Source organism: Callithrix jacchus, chromosome 12 (assembly GCF_049354715.1).
Source record: "Callithrix jacchus isolate 240 chromosome 12, calJac240_pri, whole genome shotgun sequence".
Taxonomy (NCBI): Eukaryota; Metazoa; Chordata; class Mammalia; order Primates; family Cebidae; genus Callithrix; species Callithrix jacchus.
The window spans coordinates 42194431-42220124 of record NC_133513.1 but is presented as its reverse complement, the minus strand read 5'-3'; the positions used below and the strand labels follow the sequence as shown (position 1 = coordinate 42220124).

The 25694-nt window shown below is 51.3% G+C and overlaps 1 protein-coding gene and 1 long non-coding RNA gene across 16 annotated transcripts in view; one reads left to right on the top strand and one right to left on the bottom strand.

Moving 5' to 3' along the window:
* Window positions 1-25694, bottom strand: part of LDB3 (LIM domain binding 3) — a 69349-nt gene that overhangs the window by 12095 nt on the left and 31560 nt on the right. For 6 of the 15 annotated variants that reach the window (XM_035266116.3, XM_078345364.1, XM_035266119.3 and 3 more), the window contains 5 exons: window positions 18644-18832; window positions 15347-15492; window positions 8335-8779; window positions 6965-7145; window positions 6262-6382 (listed from right to left, as the gene is read on the bottom strand). In XM_035266116.3, the coding sequence (XP_035122007.2) occupies window positions 6262-6382; window positions 6965-7145; window positions 8335-8779; window positions 15347-15492; window positions 18644-18832 (1082 nt within the window). Of the gene's footprint in view, window positions 1-6261; window positions 6383-6964; window positions 7146-8334; window positions 8780-15346; window positions 15493-18643; window positions 18833-24702; window positions 25479-25694 lie in introns of those variants that run through there. The other 9 variants (XM_054242876.2, XM_078345367.1, XM_035266122.3 and 6 more) reach the window with 2 other exon arrangements.
* Window positions 13292-16307, top strand: LOC128929274 (uncharacterized). The gene is made up of 2 exons (XR_008475459.2): window positions 13292-13455; window positions 14448-16307. It is a non-coding gene; the product is annotated as an uncharacterized LOC128929274 (long non-coding RNA).

Genomic DNA, 25694 nt, shown 5'->3' with positions numbered 1-25694 from the left:
CTGGGCAGCAGAGCGAGGCAAGACTATCTTAAAAAGAAAAGAAAGTCTTCATAACTGACACAAGGAGGGAGGGAAGAAAACAATGATTTGAGTGCCATTGTGTTTCTTGTTTAATCCTCATGGTATCTCTGTGAAGAGATGACATTCCTATTTATTTATTTATTTATTTTGAGGCAGACTCTCACCCAGGCTGGAGTGCAGTGGCACGATCTCTGCTCACTGCATCCTCTGCCCCCTCCCCCCGGCTGGGTTCAAGTAATTCTCCCACCTCAGCCTCTCGAGTAGCGCCACCATGCCTGGCTAATTTTTGTATTTTCAGTAGAGACAGGGTTTCACCATGGCCAGGCTGGTCTTGAACTCCTGACCTCAAGTGATCCATCCACCTTGGCCTCCCAAAGTGCTGGGATTACAGGTGTGAGCCACGCACCCGGCCTAGTATTACCATTTTAAATGGGAGGAAACTGACTGGATAGGTTCCATCACACAAGTCTAAAGGAGGGGCCCCAGTCCCGATGGGACTCCAAAGTTCATCCTCCTTCCAGGGCTTTGCGCTGTCTCCAGCTCCTTATCCACCTGTTGAGCTTTGATCAGTTACACTTATCTGTTGCATATGTTTTCCAATATATAGCTTCTCCTTTTGTGCTAATTGTAGCTTGTCATGCAAATGTTCTTATGTAACCCAGTCCATCAGTCTTCTCTGAGGGACTACTTAGTTTCTTTAGTAAGCAGAAATGCATTGCCTTGCCAGAGCTAAGAAAACATCTTTCTGCTTCCTTTAGAAAGTTACGGTACAGGTTGTGGTTCACTTGGTGCTCTGCAGGAACTTACTTCCATGTGGTATGGGTTGACCCTTCTCTGCCTAAGGACAAGTGCTGCACCCCACTTCTGACTTCTTTCTCATCACTCCCAGGTGGTCTCATGATGCCCTGGACTTTCTCTTACACCTCCATGCTTCTGTGTAAACCAGGCCCTGGGCTTGGAAAACCATCCCCACTTTCTGTACCTCAGAGAATCTCTGCAATCCTTTGTGATAGGCTGTCCTTCAGGGAAGTCTTCATCTCTTACCTACCCCAACCAAGAGAGATGAGCTGGCCTTGCTGAAGGCTTTCCCTGGGCTTCCCTCCTCCATTCATCCATGCATCCTATCCATTTATCCATCATCTCTTCTTTTTTTTCAAATGGAGTCTTGCTCTGTCACCAGGATGGAGTGCAACGATGTGGTCACAGTTCACTGCAACCTCAACTTTCTGGGTTCAAACCATCCTCCCACCTCAGGCTCCTGAGTAGCTGGAACCATAGGTATGCACCACGATGGTCAGCTACTTTATTTTTTTTAGAAACAGGGTCTCCCTATATTGTCCAGGTTGGTCTTGAACTCCTGGGCTCAAGTGGTCTTCCTGCCTTGGCCTCCTAAAGTACTATGATTATAGGCATGAGCCACCAAGCTGGGCTGTGTTCCATATTTAAATAAAAATAAAAATTAAATTAAATGGTTCAAATAACCTAATTAAATAGTGATTCCTTCTCTTACTGGCTTTTTACAGATTGAGCTCTTAAAATGGCTTAAATTTACTTCTGGAATGCCTAGTCTTGTCCACTGATGAATTTTTCTGCTTTAAATTCAATTATGTATAATTTGGAGAATTGCCACTTTGTTTTAAAATTTGGTAGCATGGGTCTGATCCTAATACATTCTTTTTAATTTGGTATTTTTCTTCACTTATTTCTACAAAAGGAGGACATTGCTGGTACCTAAGTAAGTCTGTGCACGGGACTTTTCCACAAGGAGCATAATCTAGCTCCTCGTTTATTTATTCCTTCCTTTATTTCTCCCTTTAACTCTTTCTAATTTTCTTTGATTCTCTCTTGTCCCAAGTTGAATTCCTACCCTTGAATTTAATGGATTTTGTTGCTGTTGTAAAAGGATTTCCATCCATCAGATTACAGGTGTTCTGTGTTGAAAAGAGGTTTTAGTACTTTTCTACAGCAATGGTTCCCAAACATCAGAAGCACGTGGAGGGTTTGTTGAAAGACAGGGTGCCAGGCTCCCCTCCAGAGTTTCTGATTCACCAGATCTGGGGTGGGGCCTGAAGATCTGCATTTCTAACAAGTTCTCAGGTGATGTTGCTGCTGCTGTTGGGATCATACTTGGTGAAACACTTCTGATTCCCACTCCTAACTGAAACACCTGAGTAGGGTGGGGCACCCTGTGAAATGCTGCTTCCGTGGGTCTGAGGTAGGTCTGAAAAATCTATCTTCTCTCTAGTTTGTTAAGCTCCCTTGGTGACCATGATGCCAGGTTTGGGAGCTGCTCAGGTGCAGGTTCATCTGTGAAGGGCTGATCCTCCTACCTCTCTTCCTTATATGTAGATGTCAGCTTATCTTTGCAGCCAACTGAAGCATTTTTTTAGCCTAGACCCTATCATTCTGGCTCAATCTGCAGATTTGATAGGACTCCCATCTGTGTCTTCTTCCAAATTATTGATTAAAATGATGAGAAATAAAAGTGAAATTTCACCTCATACCCATTAGAATAGCTACTATTTAGTTATTTATTTTGAGATGGAGTCTCTCTCTGTCGTCCAGGCTGGAGTCCAGTGGCCTGATCATCAGCTCACTGTAACCTCTGCTTCCTGGGTTCAAGCGATTCTCCTGCCTCAGCCTCCCAAGTAGGTGGGACTACAGGCATGAGCCACTATACCCAGCTAGTTTTTGAATTTTTAGTAGAGATGGGGTTTCACCATGTTGGCCAGAATGGTCCTGATCTCTTGACCTCATGATCTACCCGCCTTGGCCTCCCAAAGTGCTGGGATTACAGGCATGAGCCACTATGCCCAACCTAGGATAGCAACTATTTAAAAAAAGAAAAACAGAAAATAACAAGTGTTTACAAGGCTACAGAGAAATTGAAAGATTTGTGCTCTGTTAATGAGACTGTAACACAGTACAGCCATTATGGAAAACAGTATGAGGTTCCTTACAAAATCAAAAATAGAACAAAATCAAAAATAGGCATGGTGGCTCACACTTGTAATTCTAGCACTTTGGGAGCCCAAGGCAAGAGGATTGCTTGAGCCCAGGATTTCAAGACCAGTCTGGGCACATGGTGGTGCATGTCTGTAGTACCAGCTACAGGAAGAGGTGGGAGGATCAACTGAGCCCAGGAGAACAAGGTTGCAGTGAGCCATGATGGTGCCATTGCAATCTAGCCTGGGCAACAAAGTGAGACCCCGTCTCAAAAAAAAGAAAAAAAATAGAATTATGTGGCCTAGCAATCCCATTTCTGGATATATACCCAAAATAATTGAAAGCAGAGTCTTAAGAGAAATTTGCACACCCATGTTCATAGTCACATTATTCACAATAGCCAAGAGGTAGAAGCAACCCAAGTGCCCACTGATAAATAAATGGATCAACAAAATGTGGTCTATCCATACAAAGAAATATTACTCAGCCATTAAAAGGAAGGAAATTCTGATGCATACTACAACATGGATGAAACTTGCGGACATTATGCTAGGTGAGGTAAGCCAGCCTCAAAAAAAAACAAATACTGTATGATTTCACTTTTATGAGATATCTACAGTAGTCAAGTTCATAGAAGTAGAAAGTAGAATGGTGGTTACCAGGAGCTGGAAAGAGGGAAAAAGAGGAAGTTGTTTAATAGGTAGAGAGCTTCTGATTTGCAAGGTGAATGTTTGCAAATTGGAGGTTTGGTTTACAATAGTGTGAATATACTCAACACTACTTAACTGTACACTTAATAATGGAAAAGATGGCAAATTTTATGCTATGGGTTTTTCCCACCATTTAAAAAATGACAAGGTCAGAACCAAGCACAATGTTCCATGGCATGACACAGGGGACCTCCCTCCTGGCTGACCTCAATATATTTTACCAACTCTAGGGTAGGTTAACCAACCAGGCTTGACTTTACCTAACAGATATCTAGCCTTCCTTTACCTTACTCATCATAATATCTTTATAACATTCAACAAACACCCTCCCCAACAAAAATTTGGTTTTTTTTTTTTTTGAGACTGGGTTTCGCTCCTGTTACCCAGGCTGGAGTGCAATGGCGCGATCTCGGCTCACCGCAACCTCCGCCTCCTGGGTTCAGGCAATTCTCCTGCCTCAGCCTCCTGAGTAAGTGGGATACAGGCACGTGCCACCACGCCCAGCTAATTTTTTTGTATTTTTAGTAGAGACGGGGTTTCACCATGTTGACCAGGATGGTCTCAATCTCTTGACCTCGTGATCTACCCACCTCGGCCTCCCAAAGTGCTGGGATTACAGGCTTGAGCCACCGCGCCCGGCTGTTTTTGTTTTTTGGTTTTTTTTTTAAGACAGAATCTTGGCTCTGTCACCTAGGCTGGAGTGCAGTGGCATGATCCCAGCTCACTGCAACCTCCACCCACGTGGTTCAAGTGATTCTCCTTCCCCAGCCTCCTGAGTAGCTGGGATTACAGGTGCGTGTGACCATACCCAGCTAATTTTTGTATTTTTAGTAGAAATGGGGTATCACCATGTTGACCAGGCTGGTCTCAAACTCCTGACCTCATTTGATCCACCTTCCTCGGCTTCCCAACGTGTTGGGATTACAGGCGTGAGCCACAGCACCCAGCCTCTGTACTCTTTCTAAAATAAAAATTGCATTGTATTATTTCCTTGCCTTGAACATTTCAGTGATGCTTATTGCTTAAGGAAATGGATTGTAAACTGTGCTCCATGGAGAGCTCTGGGTCTCCTGGAGACACTTCACAGACCACTCCCATTGCCCACTTAACCTGGGCAGCTGCTTTGCCAAGAGCGTTGCACACATTATCCATTACCTCAGTTAATCCTCACAACAGCCTCCGAAGAGGTGGTCTAGAGAGGAAACAGAGGCTTAGAAGGGGTAAATACTTTGTACATGGTCATCCAGCCCAAGTCTGTGTCTCTCCAGGTAGCTTGGTGCCTGGCCAACACGTTTCTTTTCTAATTTACAGTCAGGGGAAATAAATATTATTTTGTTTTGCTTTTTCCCTTCAGGAACTGAATGTTTTTTTCTTTCTGATTTTAAAGTAAACTAACTTACTGTGTTTCTCTTTCTGCCCTCAAACTTGCTATCCAGTCAGGCCCTGCAGCTGTGTTATTCTTCATAATCAGCATGCCTGCTTCTCCCGCCTCTGATTTTCTGGTTCTACTGTCTTAGCCTTCATGTCTGTGTTACCTTTTCTGGAACCTGCTTCAAATCTTTTCTGAAGGGGGAAGTCTCTGAATAAATGAGTGAGTGACTAACTCCCACCTATCTAATGAAGTGCTTTGTCTCCTGAATTTACAATAATTTCCTTGGCATTTTAAGATAACATATAGCATTTTGGGGGTACAGAGAAACTCTGAATTCACTCAGTGAGATTACAGGAATCTGAAGGAACATCGAAGTCTGATAAATATCACAGGGGCAGTGGAAGGGGTCTCTACACTCCTTCTCTGGTTTAATCCTCACCACAGCTCTGTAGGCAGGTGTTTACAGATGTGGAAAGTAAGGCTCAGAGAAGGTTAGTAACTTGCTCAGGGTTACAAAGCAGCCCAAAGTGGAACCAGGAATAGAATGAAGGACAAAGTCCACAGCCAAGGCCTTTTCAGACTAGGCCTTGTGGTCTCCAAATCAAAATAACCTGAAGGGTTTCTCAAGTGGTTATAAGACGCCAAATTGTGATCTACATTTTTTTTTGAGATACAGGGTCTTACTCTGTTGCCTAGGCTGAGTACAGTGGTGCTCTCACAGGACACTGCAGCCTCAAACTCCTGGACTCAAGTGATCCTCCCACTTCAGCCTCCTGAGTATCTGGGACTACAGGCACATGCTGCCACACCTGGCTAATGTTTACATTTTTTGTAGACACTTGATCTTGCTATGTTGCTGGTCTCAAACTCCTGGGCTTAAGCGATTCTTTTGCCTCAGCCTCCCAAAGTGCTGGGATTAAGGTATGAGCCACCTCGCCCAACCAGATCCACATAGCTGATGCATGAAATAAGCTATAGACTCTGCACCTCACTCTCCCCAAAGCTGCAACCATACGGGTAGGGAAGATAGTTAACTTCCTTTGTGTGATATTAACATAATTCTGCCATTAAAAACAAAACAAACATTTCTTCCAGAAATAAAGGCCTCTGGGTGGTCGGCTGTGAATGGATTAGAAAGGAGTTATTTCCCTGAGCCTGCCCCTTTCTCCCAGAGCAGGGCCTCCCCACACACCATCGCCAAAGTGTTCCTACCTTTCTCACAGTAGGGCTCCCCATCCTCCATGTGGAAGAGGCTGTTCCCGAAAGGCTTCTTGCAGGCCGCGCAGACAAAGCAGGTTGTGTGCCACGTCTGTCTCAAGGCATGCATCACTTCCTGGGGGAAAGAGCCTGAGCTCAGGACAGAAAGGAGAGGGGGAACTGGGCTTGACTACCCCACCAGGCCCCAGCCACTGCCCAAGCATCGTATGAGGGAATAGGTCAAGAGAGACCAGGATGCTGGTCTTTCACTCTGAAGAAAGACCCAGGGGCAGCAGAGAAGGGCTTCTCACTCTCCAGCTGGGTGCCAGGTTCTGTGCATTCTTACATAAACTGTGATGCTTAATCCTCCCATTAAATCTGGGAGGAAGTACTGCTTATTACTGTCATTTACCAAAGGGGCATTGAGGGTCATGGCCACATTCTGGTGAGTGGTCGTTGGGTCAGGCTATGAAGCAATCACTTGCTTTGCAGAAGTTCCACCTCTTAAAGCTGTGTGGAACAGGAGCACAATCATCCCTTGCGTCAAGTTCATTTATCTCCAACTTTATTGGTGGCAAACCAATTCCCTTCTAGGATAAAAATGGAGTTGCTTTCTCTCTGTTACCGGCAACTTCTTGGCTTCCTAATGGGACCTCATGATCTTGGGGAAGGGCTGGGAAGAGACATGGGTCAGAAGAAGGGGAGGCTGCCCACTTACCCCCATAATTTTGGTGTTGCACTTGGCACAGATTGGGGCAAAGAATTGCTCATAACATCGCTCACAGTAAACGTTGTTCTGCTCTTCCACAAAGCATACATCTGCCAGGGAAGTCTTGCAGTAGGCACAGTTGAACTCTTCAGGGTGCCAGGAACGGCCCATGGCTACCAGAAATGGGCCCCTGGGGAAGCAGAGAATGGCACCCAGTAAGGCAGCCCCCAGAACTTGGAACTAGATATTTTAAGAACCCCAATGCTGTTTATACTTTTACCCAGTAACTCTGAGTTTTGTGACTGTTCTGATGAAATAATGTGAAATTCAGAGAAAGCTCATGCAGAAAGGTGTTCATTGTTGCATCACTTACAATAAAGAAAACTAGGAAGCAACTCAAACATCCACCAGTAGGGAACTGGGTAAACATATGGTAGAATTCAGTTGACTACTGATGATGATAGTAAGAAATCCAATAATGATGACGCTGATGGCTAACATTTATTAAGTGATTACTCTGTGTCAGGCTCTATTCAATAAAACTTTTACAGTTATTAACTTGCTTAATTCTCACAACAATCCTACACAGTAGGTACTATTATGATACCCATTTTCGGATGGGGAAACTGAGGCACGCAGAGTTTGAACAGCTTGTTTAAGGCCATCCGGCCAGTAAGTGGTAGACCAGAATACAAACCTGTATAGTCTAGTTCCAGGTTAGCATTCAGAACAGTGGGACCATGAGGACATTTTTTTATATTCTAATTTTTACTTTTCTGGGTTTTCTAATTCTTCTCTAATGAGTATATATTACTTTGTTTTTAAATAAAAATATATTTTTCATGTATATAAGCTCACACCATACATGCACACAAACATACTATATTCAAACAACAGCACCCTTGGTCCATGGCTTCTAAGTGTGAAATCACTTGTTTTCATTTCAGTCTGGCAGATGTTCACCAATGCCCTGAGTAGCCCAGGCCTGTCTGTGGAAAGACCCAGAAGCAACCCTAAAGGAAAACTGGGTCAGAGCCAACACTGTCTTACAACATGCCCCGTAAACCTACTGACAAGACTGGTGATTCCCAGAACTCGGCCTTAGCCCAAGGGGGAGCTCCTGGCACCAGGCAGCCTGCTGGAGCTTCACCCATGAACCTCATGCCATCCTCCCAGCTCCCCAGGGGAGTGGGTGTCACACAGGTATGGAAGCTATGGCTCAGAAAGCCAGACCAGAGGGCAAGCTAGAAGGAACCAAGGCTTTCTCCCTACACCTGCCTCCTACCCCTATCTCTCTCCACCAGGGCTCAGACTATGGGCAAGCACCCCGCACACACGCCCTCCCAGTGCCCCAGTGCAGGGGCACAGCAGGACCATACCGGATGACGTTGTTGCAGTGGCCACAGAGTGGAGTCCGGCTGCTGGCTGGGAAGCGCTCAGCCCTCTGGACGGTCCCCCTGGCAAGTGGTGGCACCTGGGGACCCGCTGGGGTGTAGGCTGTGCCCCCACGGGGCAGGCTCTGCTTGCTGATGGAGGTGGTGCTCTTGCCAGGGGCAAACTTCTGGGAGAAGCTGTCATCTGCCACCCAGGGAGGACGGCTGGCAGGCTCTGCAGGGCCCCCGCTGTAGGCCGCAGAGGATGCAGGGTTATAGTTGGGGGCAGGTGAAGGGTTATATGTTGGTGCTGGGGATGGAGTGTAGGTGGGGGCAGGTGAGGGGGTATAGGCAGGGGTAGGTGAGGGAGTGTAGGCAGGGGCAGGCGAGGGGGTATAGGGAGTTGGACTGTAATTGGCCCCTGGGGATGGGCTGTAGGTAGATGCAGGCACTGCAAGCCAAAAAAACCCAAAGAAAGATGTGTCAGGAATTAATTTTTCCCAGTTCCCCTCACTCCCAGCCAGAGAAATGCACAAGGTGACTTCAACATTAGAGTAGTACGATTTCAGTTTTTTCAGGAGATTTGTTCCTGAACTTCTTGATGGCCCAGATCTGATTCTCAGCAGGGTGTCCAGGGAGCTAGAGAGCAAGCACAGCCCAGCGAGCGTGGAAAGGGCTGGAAAAGGGACAGGCTATAAATATCTGCAGCTGTGCAGGGTGGGGCTCCACCAGGCCTTGGCTGCCCAAGGCCTGCGTAAGACAGGGAGTGGGGTTGGGGGTACCTGGGCAGGGATAGGTGGGAGTGTGTCAGCTCACTCTTGACTGTGAGAAACTTTCTGTTGCACTCTGACCAGTGATTTGACATCTGAAATACCTCCCTTGGCAGGAGTTTGCTGAACTTGGACCTAGTTCAGCCCTCAGGACAAAGCAGATGACCCAGCAGCTGGGTTTTCAGGTTCAGGTTTCAGGTTTGGCTACAATTACTTTCTTGAAAAACAGCTTGGCTTGATTTGTATTGGGGAGAAATTCCGTCTTGGTTTGATTAGGGTGGGGGATCTTGAATAAGGCATTTTGAGGGTGCTGGGCAGACACTCTAGGGTGACACAGCCCAGGTGCAGCTGTTTGCTTGGCCCGTGGCTGCCCTGGGGACCTCTGGACCTCCATATCGCTTTGCTAGAAGCTGAGAGTGACTGTAGAGATTGCGCAGGCAGTCAGAGTGCAGGGAAGAGAAGGCGCTACCTCATTTCTGCCACCCCCTCCTCCAGCTCCCTGAGAGCAGAAAACCTTTTTGGGGTCACAGCACAGAAAAAGCATTGCAACTGCTTACCCAAAGCCCTCTCAGGCCTGGGCCCTCAACACTTAGCCAGGACAGACCCAGCTGTGCCCTGTACACAAGGTCCAGCTGGCCTCCTCTTCCAGTGAGGGAGGTTCCAGAAGCCTCACCTCATTTCAGTCTGCTCTTCCAGAAAGAGGCCTCATTCCCCCCACCCTAGGAAGCATGTCAGTGCAGCCTCCCTCCCCATTCCTAAGCTCAGCCTGGGCAGGATGGACTGTGCTAAGGCAGTTCCCACACCCCCACGCCCCACTCTTGCCCCCGACCCCGCACTCCAGCCTCAACCTAAAGAGGAAGGTTATCCTTAGGGCTTAAGACCCTGGCCCCACCTCCAGTCTCTCTTTTCCATCTGGATCCCCTGGGCCACCCGGGGCAGCCTGTGGTTCCTACTCTGCACCTTCCACTCCCAGGTGACCCACCCTTCAGAGCTGGGTGACCTGGAAACCCCTGTGCTGGGGGTGAGTAGGGACCAGGTAGATAGGATCCATCCATGTTATTGAAGGAAGAAAAGAGATAAAGCCCTTCACAGCCCAGCCCTGAAGCCGTCCTGTGAGTGAGGCCTTCAAAAGGTAATACCTTCTCCAAAAGGAATCTTCCTCATGTTTAGGGGGTAATGAGGCACATAGCACGCCATCTGAATCGGTCTTCCCATTATTCCCCCTTTCCATTTGAGGTCACTGAGGCTCAGACAGAGCTAGTCAGTGGGAATACGTCTTTAAAACCATTTAGTCTACCATCCCAAGCTGCCTCTGTAAGGAACATGAGTCCAGTTTCCAGAAAGTCTCGGTGCAACCTGTCAGGGAGGATCATTTTCAACTCGGAGGAAACCCCATGCTGTGGGGTCTTGAGAGCACAGCCAAGAGCCCCGGCTGCAGGACCCAGCTCTACCACCTCCTGGTTCTGTGTCCTTGGGCAAATTCCTTAACCTCTCTGGGCCTCAATTTCTTTGTCTAAAAATGACAATGATAATTCTTAGTATCTCACAAGGTTATTATGAGGATTAAGGGAAGGTAAGAAATATAAAGAACTTAGCCTAGTACCCGGCATAGGCATAGTGTGTCACTATATGTGAGTGAGGATGGCAAGGACGGAGGCAATCTGGTCCCAGGGTCAGATGTATTGTCAGCCTGTCTCCTGGTCTGCTGCTCACCTGGGGAAGCCTAGCCCAGTTAGACTGGGGTGTGTGTGGTGGGGGACATCGGGTGTGGGGAGAGCAGGGAAGGGAAATGGGAAGTCTTAAAGTCAGATAACCTGAGACTGAGGTTTATTCACTGGTGGCGGAATGCCTGACGCCCTGCCTGCCCCACTGGGCATGGTGGGGATCTGCTACAGTGACATAGTGCATGCATTTGGTAAATGTGTACAGCCCAGATTTGAGGTATTGTCACCCTCCCTAACAACTTTGCATAGCAGAGAATCTCAAAATGCTGGGGGAAGAGGGGATTCCAGGAATACCACGAGGGACAGAGAGTGGGAGAGGTGATCTAGTACAACTTCAGAGCAGCTTCATCCCTCTATTATGGACAAGGGGGTTCTGTGCAACATTTTCTTTCCTTTTTTTTTTTTTTGAGACAGAGTCTCATTGCACTCTTGCTGTCCAGGCTGGAGTGCAATGGCGTGATCTTGGCTCACTGCCACCTCCACCTCCCGGGTTCAAGTGATTCTCCTGCCTCAGCCTCCCAAGTAGCTGGGATTACAGGCACCCACCACCACACCAGGCTAATTTTTTGTATTTTTAGTAGAGATGGGATTTCACCATGTTGGTCAGGCTAGTTTCAAACTCCTGACCTCAGATGATCCACCTGCCACGGCCTCCCAAAGTGCTGGGATTACAGGAGTGAGTCACATCGCCTGGACCTTTCCTTTCTTTGTAAAGTGCAATTCTCTGCTAAAAAAGATTAAGATTAGCTGGGTGCCATTCCTCACACCTATAATCTCAGCACTTTGGGAGGCCGAGGAGGGGGTGGATCACCTAAGGTCAAGAGTTCGAGACCAGCTGGCCAAGATGGTGAAACCCAGTCTCTACTAAAAATACAGAAAAACTTAGCTAGCATAGTGGCGGGTGCCTGTAATCCCAGCTACTCGGAAGGCCGAGGCAGGAGAATCCCTTGAACCCGGGAGGCAGAGGTTGCAGTGACCCAAGGTCAAGCCATTGCACTCCAGCCTGGACAACAAGGATGGAAACTCTGTCTCAAAAAAAAAAAAAAAAAAAGGAAGATTAAGACCACAACCCCTAATCCTGCGCTGTCTAATACATAGTGCTGCGTGGCCAATCAGCACTTTAAATGGCTAGTCCATCGGAGAAGTGAGAATTGCTTTTAGTGTAACACACACACCAGATTTTGAAGACTTATTAATAATTATTTTATATTGATTGTATGTTAAAATGATCTTTTATTATTTATTTATTTTTTGAGACAGAGTCTTGCTTTGTGGCCCAAGCCGGAGTGCAGTGGCACACAGCAATTTCTGCCTCCTGGGTTCGAGTGATTCTCCTGCCATAGCCTCCCAAGTAGCTGGGATTACAGGCACCCGCCACCACACCTGGCTAATTTTTGTATTTTTAGTAGAGACAGTTTTCACCATGTTAGCAAGGCTGATCTCCAACTCCTGACCTCAGGTGATCTGCCTACCTTGGCCTCCCAAAGTGCTGGGATTACAAGTGTGAGCCACCGCTCCCCACCTGATATTTTAAATAAATGTAGTCAAAGGAAAGATATTACAATGAATTTCACTTGCTTTCTTTTACTTTTTAAAAATGTGGCTACTAGAAAATTTCTTTCTATTTGGTGGTGCTGCCCTCATTAAAATGACAGCTTTCGAATCCCAGGCCCCTTTACAAGCATTATTTCAAGTAATTACTCTCTGCAATCCAAGGAGGCAGATAACATTTGCAAGTCCATTTTACAGATGAGGAACTGAGGCTTGGAGAGCTTAAGTGACTGCCTCCAGGCCATTCAGCTGGTGAACTGCCTAGCTGAAACGAGCTCAGGCAGCCAGACTCAACAGCAGATCCCCGCTTAGAAACTCCCCAGGCAGCAAAACAGGCTTTAGTTCGCCCCTTTCAAGTAAATCGGGCCCTGTCCCACCTTTCCTGCCTCCTTCTGGCAATACTAACCCTATTCCTCTGGCTGGCAGTCACTTCCCTCCATTGGAAGGCCTTCCAGACTCCTGGATCCACTGCCCACCCCTCCCCCTTTTTTTTCTCTTGAGGAGTCTCGCTCTGTAGTACAGACAGTGGCGCGATCTCGGCTCACGGCAATCTCCGCCTCCCGAGTTCAAGCAATTCTCTTGCTTCCGCCTCCTGAGTAGCTGGGACTACAGGCGCGCGCCACCACGCCCAGCTATTTTTTGTATTTTTATTAGAGACGGGGTTTCACCGTGTTGGTCAGGATAGTCTCGATCTCTTCACCTTGTGATCCGCCCCCCTCGGCCTCCCAAAGTGCTGGGATTACAGGCGTGAGCCACCGCGCCTGGTCCCCACAACACACAGATCTCACAGAGGCAGTCCAGAATCTGGACCCCGATTTGATGGTTTCCTTGCCCGGGGCTGTACCCACCCAGAAAAGGAACCTCCCCGGCTTCCGTGGCCCGGCCCAGTAGTTCTGCTCCCCCCACGTCGCAACCCCCACTCCCGGAGGGGAGCGAACAGGCAGCGGCTCTTCGCCGCTCTCAGCCTCTGCATCCTTCGGCCTGGCTCACCGTCCTGCCAAGAGAGACCTGATATCCCATCTCAGAGCCCCGGGGCTGTTGCTATTTCTGCGTGACGGAATTAAACCAGCCTAAATTAGAAGGTGATATTTCATTTCTAATTGGCAAGTTCAAAAGGCCTCTATCGCACTCGGCGGGCACCGGGATGTGTAATTAAACAAGGTGATTTCTGACTCACTGGGGGCCGGGCCTGGCTCTCCGCGAGCGCCCGGCCGCCGCCCGTCCCGCGGGCCAACGTGGCCGTCCGCGACCAGCGCGCAGGGTACCCGAGCAGCCGCCGCCGCCGTCCGCCCCCTCCCAGGCCCCATGTGTTCTGGGGAGCGGCTGCCTAGCTCGGGCGCCAGCGATAAGATCCGGCCTGCTAACACCGCCCTCGGCCTGGAGGAGGTCCCGGGGAGAGCTGCGGCTGCGGCCGCGGCGGTCTGGGGCCCTCCGGGTCCTGCGCGGGCTCCCACCCTCTCCGACGCCCCCACTCCAGGCGGGGGTCCGAAGAGCCTGGAGTGCTGAGGAGCGGACGGGGGTCTCGGGCCTACACGCCCCGCTTCGCCCGGGGCCGCCTGCCAGCCGCCCCCGGAACCCACTCGGCAGCTGGGCCTCCAGGAGACGGAGGTGAAGGCAGGCCGGCTACAGCGCGCCCCCGCCCGGCCGCCTCCTTCCCCCCGGGCAGGAATGAGTTAACGTCTGCGCGGCCTGGGAATGGCGCGGGGGCTCGCGGCTCCGGCAGGTCTCGCCCGCCTGGGCCCCAGCCCGGGGAGGAGGAGGAGGAAGGAGACGCTGGGCGGGCCGGCCGCGCACCCCCGGAGCTCTGACGCCGCCTGGCGGGCTGGGCGAGGACAGCCGGCGGCCGCCCCGGAAGGTGCCAGAAGCGCCTGCCCAGGAAATGTCCTCCTTGCGCCCCGGCAAGGCCTCGCCTACACTCGCCGCTTCGCCTCCAAACTCCTCTCCAGTCTCCCTCCCCGTGTTCTAGGTCTCCGTAGGGGCTGCCGCTTCCCGCTGCTTTTCACCACTGCAAAACGCCCCCTCTCCCTGAGGGGTTTCCACCTCAGAACAGGCTGTCTTTGCCCTTTCTCTGTAGGGACAGAGGGCACCTCCCGTGCGACAGGCGCTGTGCTGGGAGCTTCATTTCATCCCCAGAACACGAGGTGTCTATGAACATCGCAGCCTGGACGGATGAGGCGCTTCGCCTTCGACAGCAGAGCAGGCCCTGACACCAGCCTCTGTCTTGGGCAAAAGCGGCTTCGGCTGCCCACACTCAGCCCCACTGTCAAGAGGGAGCTTCATGAAACAGCCCCCGAAGCAACGCCTGCCCCGACTCAGTGCCTGTCTCATCTCCCTGGGCTCCAGCCACAGAGAAAACTTCCCTGGGGTCTCTTGCTGCGCCTGGATAGGACCTGCTCCCTAGTCGAGGCTCCGTATGTGCTGTTCTGTATCCCCATAGCTGTGGCCAGCTCTCGCACACTGCGATGACACAAAGAAGACTTTTTTTTTTTTTGAGATCGAGTCTCACTCTGTCGCCCAGGCTGGAGTGCAGTGGCCTCATCCTCCCGAGTAGCTGGGATTACAGGTGTTTGCCACCACCTCCGGCTAATTTTTGTGTTTTTAGTAGAGATGGGGTTTTGCCATGTTGGCCAGGCAGGTCTTAAACTGCCAACCTCAGGTGATCTGCCTGCCTTGGCCTCCCAGAGTGCTGGGATTCCAGGCATGAGTCACTACGCCTGACCCAGAGAGACCTCTGTCCTCCTTTGGTCTCCCTTAGAATCATCCACTGCATTCTTGCCCACCTGTCTCTCCCAGGCCAGATGAAGTCTCCACAGGATTCTGGCCCATAACTGGGGGATGGAGGACGGAGCCTCATTAACAAGGCCTTGCTGCCCATTCTTCTAGAGATGTGACCCCAGAGCCACCTCTTGGCTCTTGCAACTCCTGGAGCCCGCGCATGGCTTAGACAGCCTCCCCTCCCGCTCTGCCTCTCACCTGGCTGGTAGACAGAAGGCCGGATGCTGGCAGTGGTGACAACCCGGGGCTTGGGTGGAGGGGCGGCAGGACCCTCACTGTAGCTGGCGTGGGTGGCAGGTGCTGAAGAGGTGGCCGCTGCGGGGCCATAGGAAGAAGTCTGGGGCCTGGAACCAAGGGGGGAAGAGTTATAGCAAGAAGGACAGCCCCCACTGGGGCCTGCAGCCAAGGCAGGCTGGCTCCTGGGTCTTCAGAAGCCCTTGTGAGGACACTTGACAGAGACATCCCTGGGGAGCTGCCTGAAACTGTGGCGGAAGGACCACAGGGGTCTTGGAGGGGAGGAGGGTGTTCCTTGGGTAGCTAGTGCCACCGCCTTTGGAGAGAGGGAGGAAGCCACCAGCCAGACGGGAGGACACTGGGAAGATCCTTCACTCATGGAGACTGCCGGGGCAGGACTGTGGAAGAGCCCAGGGGAGAGGAGATGGCCCTGGTCAGAACTACCTACCCCCTTGACCTCGTGGGGCACCTCAGTCCCTAACCACATGGCCTCTTCTGCCTACCCTTTTCTATTGTTGCTGAAAGGAACAGCAAAATCTCAGGTTTCTGGGCACAGATGCTTGGGGGAAGTCAGGAGCTCCCCACCTCCCCACAAGGCCACTCCCCACAACCAATACACACACCTCTTCTGCATAGAATTCCTGTCGCCTTCCTCCAACTGGGTTAGTTGTCAAGGGGCCTAGGGTCACCTTTCCCTGTCTGTGGCCCAGGGACAGTGGGGTCAAAGAGATGGAAAAAAATAAAAGTGTCCTAGTTCATTACCCTCAGGAGAGTCTGTGCATGGCCTCTCCTCCCGGAGAGCTGAAGGTGCTGAGAACTGGAATCCAGCAGCCTGTTAAGCCTTGTCTGATCCAGTGTTCCCAAACTGTATTTGTTTGTAAAACCTTTTTCTTCTTCATTTAAAACTAATGAATGCCTTGCAGAACATGTCCCTGGTCTTTCAGATCTCAAAGGGGATCACATGCCCACACCCAGGGAAAATGGGTCATTCTGGAGGTGCTGGAGAAGTGAGCCCTGCCTGCCAGCCCCCCATGGTTTCCTGCCTTCCTTCTGTCTGTTCCTCAAGGGCCTGGGGCCTGCTGATCCCTGCTGGGCAGAGCTGTAGGGTAAGTGCCTTTCTTTCCAGGGCTCTGAGAAGGGGGTGGTCCTGGGATAAGAACCAAACTTCTGAGTGGATCCAGAGAGCTCCGAGGGGCTGTCCCAGACAAGGCAGAGGTAAAATGACCTCAGGGAGCCTGTGGCATCCCAGACCTGGGGGCTGTGCACACTTGCCCTGTCAAGCTGCTGAGTTTCTGGCTGAGTGAAGCCATTGTCTCCCCTCCCCAGGCCCACCTGCCCTTCTCTGGATAGATTCCTGTGCTGAGACCAGCAGAGTTGAGGTCTCCATGGAAGAGGAAGAGACAGTGTCCAAGGGGTGCGGGGCTTCCATGGTGACTGGGGGTGGGCCAAGGGGCAGTGGTCTTGGCTGGGCTCCATCAGTGGAGGACACTTTGCTCGCAGCCCAGGAGCTACAGCTCCTGAGTAGGGACTGGCAATGGGAAAGGCAGCAGTGAGCAGTGAAAATTTATGGCATCCAGTGAAAATTCTGAAGTCATGCCCCCATTAAAGGCTGGGGTATTCACTTGCCTCCCATGGACTCCCTCAGCTCCAGCTCCACCCCGGCCCTTGTGCGAGGAGCGGAGGTTGCTTTGCTCAGAGTGCAACCTTGTGACCCCTTCTGCTCCAGCCCCACTCCCTGCTGGGCAGCACGGTGCTGCTCTCCAAGCTCCACCCAGGCCCCAGCTCTCCTGCAAGGCAAAGGGAAGGGAGGGAGGACTCCAGGAGCTTTGCGGTGAGCAGGCCCAGGATAGTGAGACCTGAGCTTGGTGCTGGTGCCTGCCTTTGAGCAGGGTTGGGGCCCCAGGGATGGTTGCCTGTAGGGCTCCTGTGTCTATAGCCCCCCACCATTCAAATTAGGAGGCTTCTTCCCGCTCAACAACAGGGACATTTCTTGCCCTCCTCAAAGTCTCTTCATTATGCAAGTAGCAAGGCCATTATGTGAAGAGAGTCTGGTATAGAGAGAGGAAGTAGCGTCCTAAATCCCCCCAGGAAACTGGGATGAAGCCACCCCTGGAAACCCAGGGCTAGGCTCCTCCTTCAGGCTTGAATTGGGCTGGGGAAAGGCTGGGCTTGGCACCATGTGGGTCACGTGAAGCCTGGGATGGGGGCAGCAGACAGGCCTTCAAGCCAGTTTTCCCACATCAGTCCCACCTTAGGCTGCACCGTGGACCTACCCATCCTAATCCAAGATGCATGTCATCCCCATCAAACCCTGGGGGCCAGGGTGGGAGGCTGGGACACCTGGGCTCTGACCCCAAACACTAACTGGCTGACCCTTGGAAGCCCAGACAGAGAGCTGGCTCCATGTAGCCTGATGTGCCACATGCCACTACAGAGTGACCTGCCAGCCTGACCCCTCTGCCTCTTCTTTTCTCCCCTGGCCTTTGGTCTCTGCCTTGCTGGGTGTCTAGAAGGGCAGGTTGGGATGAAGGAACTCACAATACTTGTTCCTTTGTGTTTGGTGTTTTACAGACTTTTTTTCTCTCATAACCCTATATAATAGGTGTTTGGTAAACATCTTAATAGACGAGGAAACTGAGGTTCGGAGAGCTTCAGTTACTTTTTCAAGGTTACATGCAGTAAGCTGTGGAGCTTACTTTCAAATCGTATTATACCAGGTGTCTCTGGTGTTAGCATCCTTCTCCGAAGAGAGCAGAGGGGAAGTGGGAAGTTCATGGCTAAACTCTCTGACCAAATCCTACCTGCCTTCCATGCCCAGTTCAACGCTCCCTCATCCAGGGAGCCCTCCTTGATTTCTCCAGCCCACAAAGACAACCTTTATTCTACCTAATTTGAATTCCAGGAACAAAGACTTTCCACACAGTCCCCTTTTGTTATCTGTGTGTATATGAGTGTGTGTATTTGTGTGTGTGTGTGTGTGTGTGTGTGTGAGAGAGAGAGAGAGAAAGAGACTGTTACCTCTCTCACTGTTGTATGTGTCCCTGGGGAGCAGAGTGACAGTCCCTGCCACAGTGGTGCACAGCCCTAAAATTCATCCTCAGCTTCCCCTTTACACTCTGCACCAAGCAGCGCTGGCCTTGGCTTCCTCCAGGCCCATGGGCCCTAACTACCTTGGACATAGCTGGCCACAGGGGGACCCAGAGTGGGGTGTCTCCTGCCTCCCTTCCCCAGGGTCAGGCCCGGCACCTGTGGGCCAGTTACCTTGGACTGTTGGTGGGGCTTGAGGCAGGGGCTGTGGCAGAGGCGAAGGCGATGGCAGTATGAGCAGCAGCTGTGGCCAGGGGTGGCGAAGCCGCACTGGGAGAGGCAGCAGCAGGTGGCTGGGCGGAAGCGGGCAGCAGTGGGGTGGCAGCCTGGCTGGTGCACACCGGCGCATGCTCAATAGGGGTGCTGATGGGGCAGGACCAAAAAGACAGGTCAAGGGAGGCTGGAGACCCTGTGGGTCCCCTCTGTGTGGGGGCAGGTGGCTGCAGCAGAGTCAGGCTGGGCTGAAAATACCACCTGCCTTGCAAACAGAGCAGGATCCTCAGAGAGTGTGTCTTCCAGTTCAGGGAAGGAACTTCTCCGGGATCCCAGGAGCAAAGGCTCAGACCACAAGAGGGTCCCAGTAACATCAAAAACTTTTTCAATCCTGAAGGAATGTTCCACCCCTACTCCTCAATTTTTTCTGTATTCCCTAATTTTTCTTTCTCAGCAAAACATAGTGTGGTAGAAAAGCTGATGGAATTATCTACCCAGTTCCTCCCTGATCCTGTTTTCATCCTTCCCCATTCACTCAGGGGCATATGCTACCTTGGGAAGGGAGGATGCAGCAAAAAAAGCAGCGGGAAGATAATTGAGTGCCAAGGGCTTAGGCTCTGGGGTTGTGAGAACCTGGGCTTTGGGCTCCAAAGGACTCAGGGCACCAACAACCCACATGACTGAAAGCTACCATGCCAGGCAGAGCAAGGTTACCTGGACGCAAGTGGGCAATGTGGCATGGGGATCCAAGAATAGAAGCCCCTGTGCCCCTTTTCAAGGTCAACCCTGGGGAAGTGGCAGGACCCCAGGGTTCCCCATGCCCATGTAGAGGGGCCAGGAAGACCTGAAATAGCCCAAAGATCCCCATGCCTCTGTGTGGCCTGGGTGCCGTAGAGGATTTGTCATGCACCCAAGAGTGACTAGAACATGGTCCTGAGCATCTGCAGATCTGAAAGACCTTGTAACTGAAAAAGAGAAAGATGATCACTCTGTCCACTCTGTGGACCAAATGGGATGGGGCTGTCTCCGCAGATGCCAGTGCAAGCAGAATCTGACAGAGGACCAGGGTGTGCCCACACGCCCCCACCCTGAGTGCCTTGGCATTCTGCAAGCATTTCTTCCCTAGACCCACTCTAGGAAGACAAGAGCAGTCAGAGCTGGGTTGCTACCTGTGAAATGGGGTGGGCAGAGAATAGAAATTAAATTATAGGAAAGCAAAGCAATGCACATTCTTTTCTCTTTGACTTGTATTTGGATTTGCAACAACAGCAACTGGATAAATAGAGCTCCTGCAGGTGGGAACGACTTCCCCATACTATGCAGTTTGTTTATTGATCTCATGCTTTGCGCCAGGCATTCATTATGATGTCTTTACTTCCTCACAGCAGCCCTCTGATAGGGTATCATGGACTCTCTTTAATAGATGAGGAAATGGTAACAAAGAGAATTCAGTTGCTCAAGGTCCTACAACTCATCAGTAAGAATAGCAGCATCTGATTGAAGGTTGTTTTGATTTGAATCCTTCGCCAGTACCTCATAGAGGAAGAAATAAACCAAGTAGAATCTTTCCCCAATAAAAGGCACTATTCTTATTGGAAATGATTAGAATAACAATACTTTCCATTATTGAGCTTGCTACAGTATAAGAAATTACCCTATCACTCCATTTTATCCTTTCAACCTCCCTGAGTGATGGGGATTGTGACCCTCATTTTGTAGATGAGAAATCTGAGGTCCAGAGAGATCATGTCTCTAGTAAAACATCACAAAGCTGCAAAGTGGCAGAAAAGGGCTTGAGCCTTTGCCACTATAACACCTTGCAAACTTCCGTGTGTGCTTGAAGCCCCTGGGGATCCTGTTAAAATGAAGTCCTAGTTGAGTAGGTCTGGGACAGGGCTGAGAGTCTGAGTCCACATTTCCTTTTTTTTTTTTTTTTTCAGAGATGGAGTCCCGCTCTGTCTCTGTCGCCCAGGCTGGAGTGCAGTGGCGAAATCTCGGCTCACTGCAACCTCCGCCTCCTGGGTTCAAGAGATGCTCCTGTCTCAGCCTCCCAAGTAGCTGGAATTACAGGCATGTGCCACCATGCCCGGCTAATTTTTGTATTTTTAGTAGAGATGGGGTTTCACCATGTTGGCCATACTGACCTCAAACTCCTGACCTCAGGTGATCTGCCTGCCTCGGCCTCCCAAAGTGCTGGAGTTATAGGCATGAGCCACCATGCCTGGCCGAGAGTCCACATTCTAACAGGCTTCCAGGTGATGCTGATGCTGCTGGTCTGTGGGCCACACTTGGAGTAGCTGGCACTACCGGGGTCTGCTCAAGATAGGAATGCAAGCGGACCCTGAGCTGTTTGCAGAAGCATCAGTGAATTGCTTTCCTCCATCTGGTGAGGTGTATGGTAAAAAGGGCATGAAATAATGTGAGAGGTCACAGAAGAATAGAGCTGGAGAAGTGACAAGGTTGAGGGTAGACTACCCTCATGGGAGAGAGTGCCATGCTTCTCCATAACTGTGTGGGAAGCTTTCGGGATGGGCAAGAGCAGTGGCTACATCCTGCCCAGGTCTTCCCTGACTTAGTGCTCAGAAAAAGGCAGGCTTGGGTAGCCCAGCTTGCAGGCGTGCAGCCGTGCCTGGCCCTGACTCTTCCATGAGCTGCTTGTCAAAGAACCTTGCTTCTGGAAGCCATGCCAGTGATGTGACGGCCCCAGAGGAGTAGCTGCAGTCTCTGAAGCCACACCACTGAGCTGGCTGCTCAGACCTTCCTCTCAGTGTGGGCAGGTATGGCAGACGATGGCTTGGGCTGACACAGAACACTGGCCTCCTTGATCTGTGCTCCATGGCTCTATTCCACACTTCCAGTAGGCTGCTGGGAAATGAGGATACTGCACAGGACAAGGGCACTGACAGTGTCCAGGTTGGGGACAGTATTCCGCAGGACAAATAGGAAGTTGGCTTTGCCTGTGTCCTTGGCTCCAATTCACTGTTAGGCCATCTTACCTGCTGCTCTCCCCAGCCATATCTCCAAAAAACCCTGCATTCCAGGGCATGAAGTTGGAGCTGGATGTGGGCCCTAGGAAGTTCATCATTGACCACAGCACCAGGCCAATGATCACCACCAGGTGTATCTGGGTGTGCATGTGAGTGAGACTGCTGCTTGGGGTTCTTCTTGAGTGGCATCCTCTCTAGGACCACTGTCTAAAGACTCAAAGAAGCCAGGGCCTAGGGAAGGCAGAGGAGGCATCGAAGGGTATCCTGAAGGATCTTATTCCAGGTCAGTTTCTACCTGAAGTTCCACGAGCCCCCAGAAGCGTCCTAACAGGGGCATCATAGAGCAAACACTGCAGAGAAGTTACTTGGCCCTGGCTTCGTTGCTAAAGACAGTGCTGGTGAGATCACCCCAGCCTGCTCTAAGATCTACAGTTTCCTCCTGCCTTGGTGATAATTACATTTAAACATCTAAGCAGAAATCAAATCAAACCAAACTAGACCCAAATGCTCATGGCTTCATGGGGGGGATGGTGTGGCCAGGAGAAACACGTCGCCCCCTTTTCAGCTCATCTCTTCCCTCAGTCTGGTCAGCATCAAGGTGGAATATGTTGACTGTGTGCCCCCGCTCTTCCATGGTGGCCCTTGGTGGTGGGAATGGTGGGGTTTGATTGGTGCTGTTATTGATAACTATGGTACTCTGTCTGGAAAGGATGGGATAGTGATGGTGGTGATGCTGGGTCTTGGGGTTGTTGTCACTGGACTTGGGTCAGAACTGTTGGTGATGGTGGAGGCCTTCTGAATGTATTGATAGTGCGGAAGGGATGGTTGCCACTTTTGGGGTGATGATGCTACTTGTGTTGGTTAAGATGGTGAAGCATGAAAATCTCTGTTGATTGGATGATGATAGAATGCCAGTCAGGTGATTGGTCTTGAAATTATTCATGCTGCCACCCACCTAGTCTACATTCCACCTTGATGCCTGCTGACTGTGGCTCAGGGGAACCCTGAGCTGCAACACTTTGCCCCAGAAGTGCTCCACTGCAACTCCAGGGTCCACATTGCCATTGTGGTCTAGGCAAAGAATGCCTCATCAACTATAGTGTGAAAGGTGCCCTGGAGCCTTTGCTAGTTCCACTTTGCCTTCAAAATACATTCAAAAGTACCATGGCCTTGGAGTCTTGGTGCAGACCACTACTAACCATGTCATCACCTGCATTCTCTCCTTTCCAACCAAAATGATTAACTTGGGGTTCTGGGACATTACTTCTCATCAGCACCTCTGCTCGTTCTGCTTAGAGTATCTGTCCAGCCTTTTGTGTCTGTGTCCACCCTAATTCTAACCATTCCTGAAGATAAAAACACACTGACCTCTTCTTCCAGGAAGCCTTCTTTGATCCACCAGTTGGAGGGATGCTCCCTGTCTCTGGACCATACATGACCAACCTCGCTTTGGGAACACAGCCACATCGGCCCTTTCTGATTCCTTTAGCACCCACAGCAGTCAGGCACCTTCACAAATGCCCATAGACACCAGATGCTAAATGAGGACATCGCTCCTGCTTATACCTAGGGATTTACATGAAACCCAGCCTGGGGCCCCCAGGGTACTACATGAAGGGATCTGGGATAAGTGGGAAGGCAGGGGTTCAACATGGTGGTTCCAGGAGGGCTTCGGCAGGTTGGGGCCTGGGAACAGGGGTCCAAGAACCCACCAATTCTTAGTGGTTGGCTGAGGTTCTCTGCCAGCCTCAGGATACCCACTGCCCAGGACCTTACTCTGGCAGACCCCTACCCCCAACCCACCCTTGGGCCTTGCAAGGCCTCCAAAAAAACATGAGCCAAATATGGGTGTGCTCCAGGAAGCCTAGATGAAGGCAGCTATCCTCCTTTTCTCCCCTTGGGAATCCTCCAGCCAGGATGAAGTCTGCCTGGTGTAGGCATCAGACTGCAGGCAGGTTGAGGTGGGAGGCCAGAATAGGTTGGCAGGGGGCTTTAGGGAGCATTTCAGGGTGGATGGGCAGGAGACAGCGGCCTCCCACACCAACCCTTCCTGGTGGGATTGCTAAGGTTCCTGGAGGCAGAGGGAAAGCCTACGCCCAGGCAGCAGGAATGGGTGCTGGGGTCTGGCCAGTCCAGCCACAGAGGAGGCAGGAGAGCTTTGAGGGCTGGGCCTCAGCATCTGCTTCTAACGTAAGTGCTGCCGCTCTCAAGTCTTTAGCCTGTGATTTCACACAATGGGAAGTAACATGGAATTGGCCAGGAAAAGCTTTGCCATCCATGGGGTACTTTCTACCTTCTAAGTGGTCAGGCCTGGGTCAGGTGAATGGGGCGCTAGCTTGTGGCTCACAGCTCAGCAGGACATGAGCCAAGGCCTGGCTGGGATCTTTTTGGCTGCTGCTGCTCTTCCTAGCCCTTCCTAAATGCTCAGGACTAGGACAAGGCCACAGGTAGGTGGTAGCTGGAAGCAAGACCCAGGTGGAAGCCTTCCCAACCCTCCTGCCTCCTGCCACTTGAGCAAGACGCTGCTTTCCATCTCTTCCCCCCTAAGCCCCGGCCCTGGCCCCTCGAGTTCTCTTGTGAACTGCTCCTCAGCCCACGTGTGCCCACTGGAGCCTTCCTTTTGCCTCTGGACCAGGACCAAGCATAAGTAGCTCCTTCCTGGGAGAACAGCTTGCGGGTGCCTTCTGATGGGGCGGGGCAGGATGATGGCTCAGTCTGCTGGCTGCAGCAGGGTGTGGGAGGGGAGGCAGGGGGCATTCGAGTATTCCCATACACACTGTCCTGTGAGTGACTAAGGTTGCCCAGAGACCTCAGCACAGATTCCCACCACCATCCTCCCACCCTGAGTTGCAGCTGGGCTCGGGACCTGTTGGGTAGGAGAGTAGCAGGAGCAGAGTTATGCTGGGTCCTGGGACTGGTGGCCACTGCCCCTGCCCCTCTTCTGCTGGTGCCTGTCTTCTCTCTGTCCCAGATCCTGCCCTTAAAGCTCCTCTTGGGTGGGACACACACAGGCACAGCATGACTGGGGCTTGGTGTGGTTCACTTCAAATCCTCTTTATTTCAGAACAAGCATGCTTATATGTACAGAAGAGAGAACTATGGAGCCAGCACACACAGTACAGAAAGGAGGGTGCACGACTCCATCTCACCACTGCCAGGAGGGGTCTCTGCCTCATATACCCTGGGGCTTCCACTTCCTCTTCAAAGAGCCCTATTCTGGGCTGCCCTGGGCTCCAGAGGGCAGCAAGGGAGCTGGGCAGGGCCAGGGTTCAGCCTCTTTCCCAGACCCTGATCTACAGGTGACTCATTCTAGGAGGGCATGAGGCCAGGAGCTAAGGATGCTGGGAAACGGAGCAGTGGCCCATTCATTTCCCTTGGTTCTGGGGTGTTATGCCAGCAAACCCCTCTTGCCCTCTCGGGTCTACAGCTAAGGCCCTGTGCAGAGGGCAAAAGCTCAGGCTACAGACTATTTGGGGGGTAGTGAGGGTTTCCCTGGGGGTGAGGTTGGGAGGTGCAGAGCTGCAGGGGGCTGGGCCCCAGCATTGGCTCTGGGGTGGGCAGAAGGCAGAAATGCTGCGGTTGGCCATCAGAGGTGCCCCCAGCACAGTTATACATTGTCAAGCATCACCGTGGGGCTCACATGCCAGATCTGTGTGGGGGGAAGGAGGGAGGGAGTCCAGCCTGTCGGGGTGGGGGGATTCCAGGCAGCCTTTTAGCTTTTAACATTAAGGATTTGGGCCGAAAGGCCATGATGCCAGTTGCGCAATTTGGCAAAACGTGGGCTGTTACGTTCCGTTTCAAACCTTTCCCTGTGGCACAGAGAGAGAGAGAGAGAGAGAGAGAGAGAGAGAGAAGAAAGAGAGAGAAGAGAGGAAGAATGAAAGGGGTTAGGGGATGTGTTCACCATTCCCCTGTCTAACATCTGGGGCAGAGGGCGTGGGAGGGCAGAGGGCAGAGGGCAGAGGGGCAATGGGCTTGGAGAAGTTATAGAATCCATAGGGTACATTCTAAGTGGTCAGGCCTTG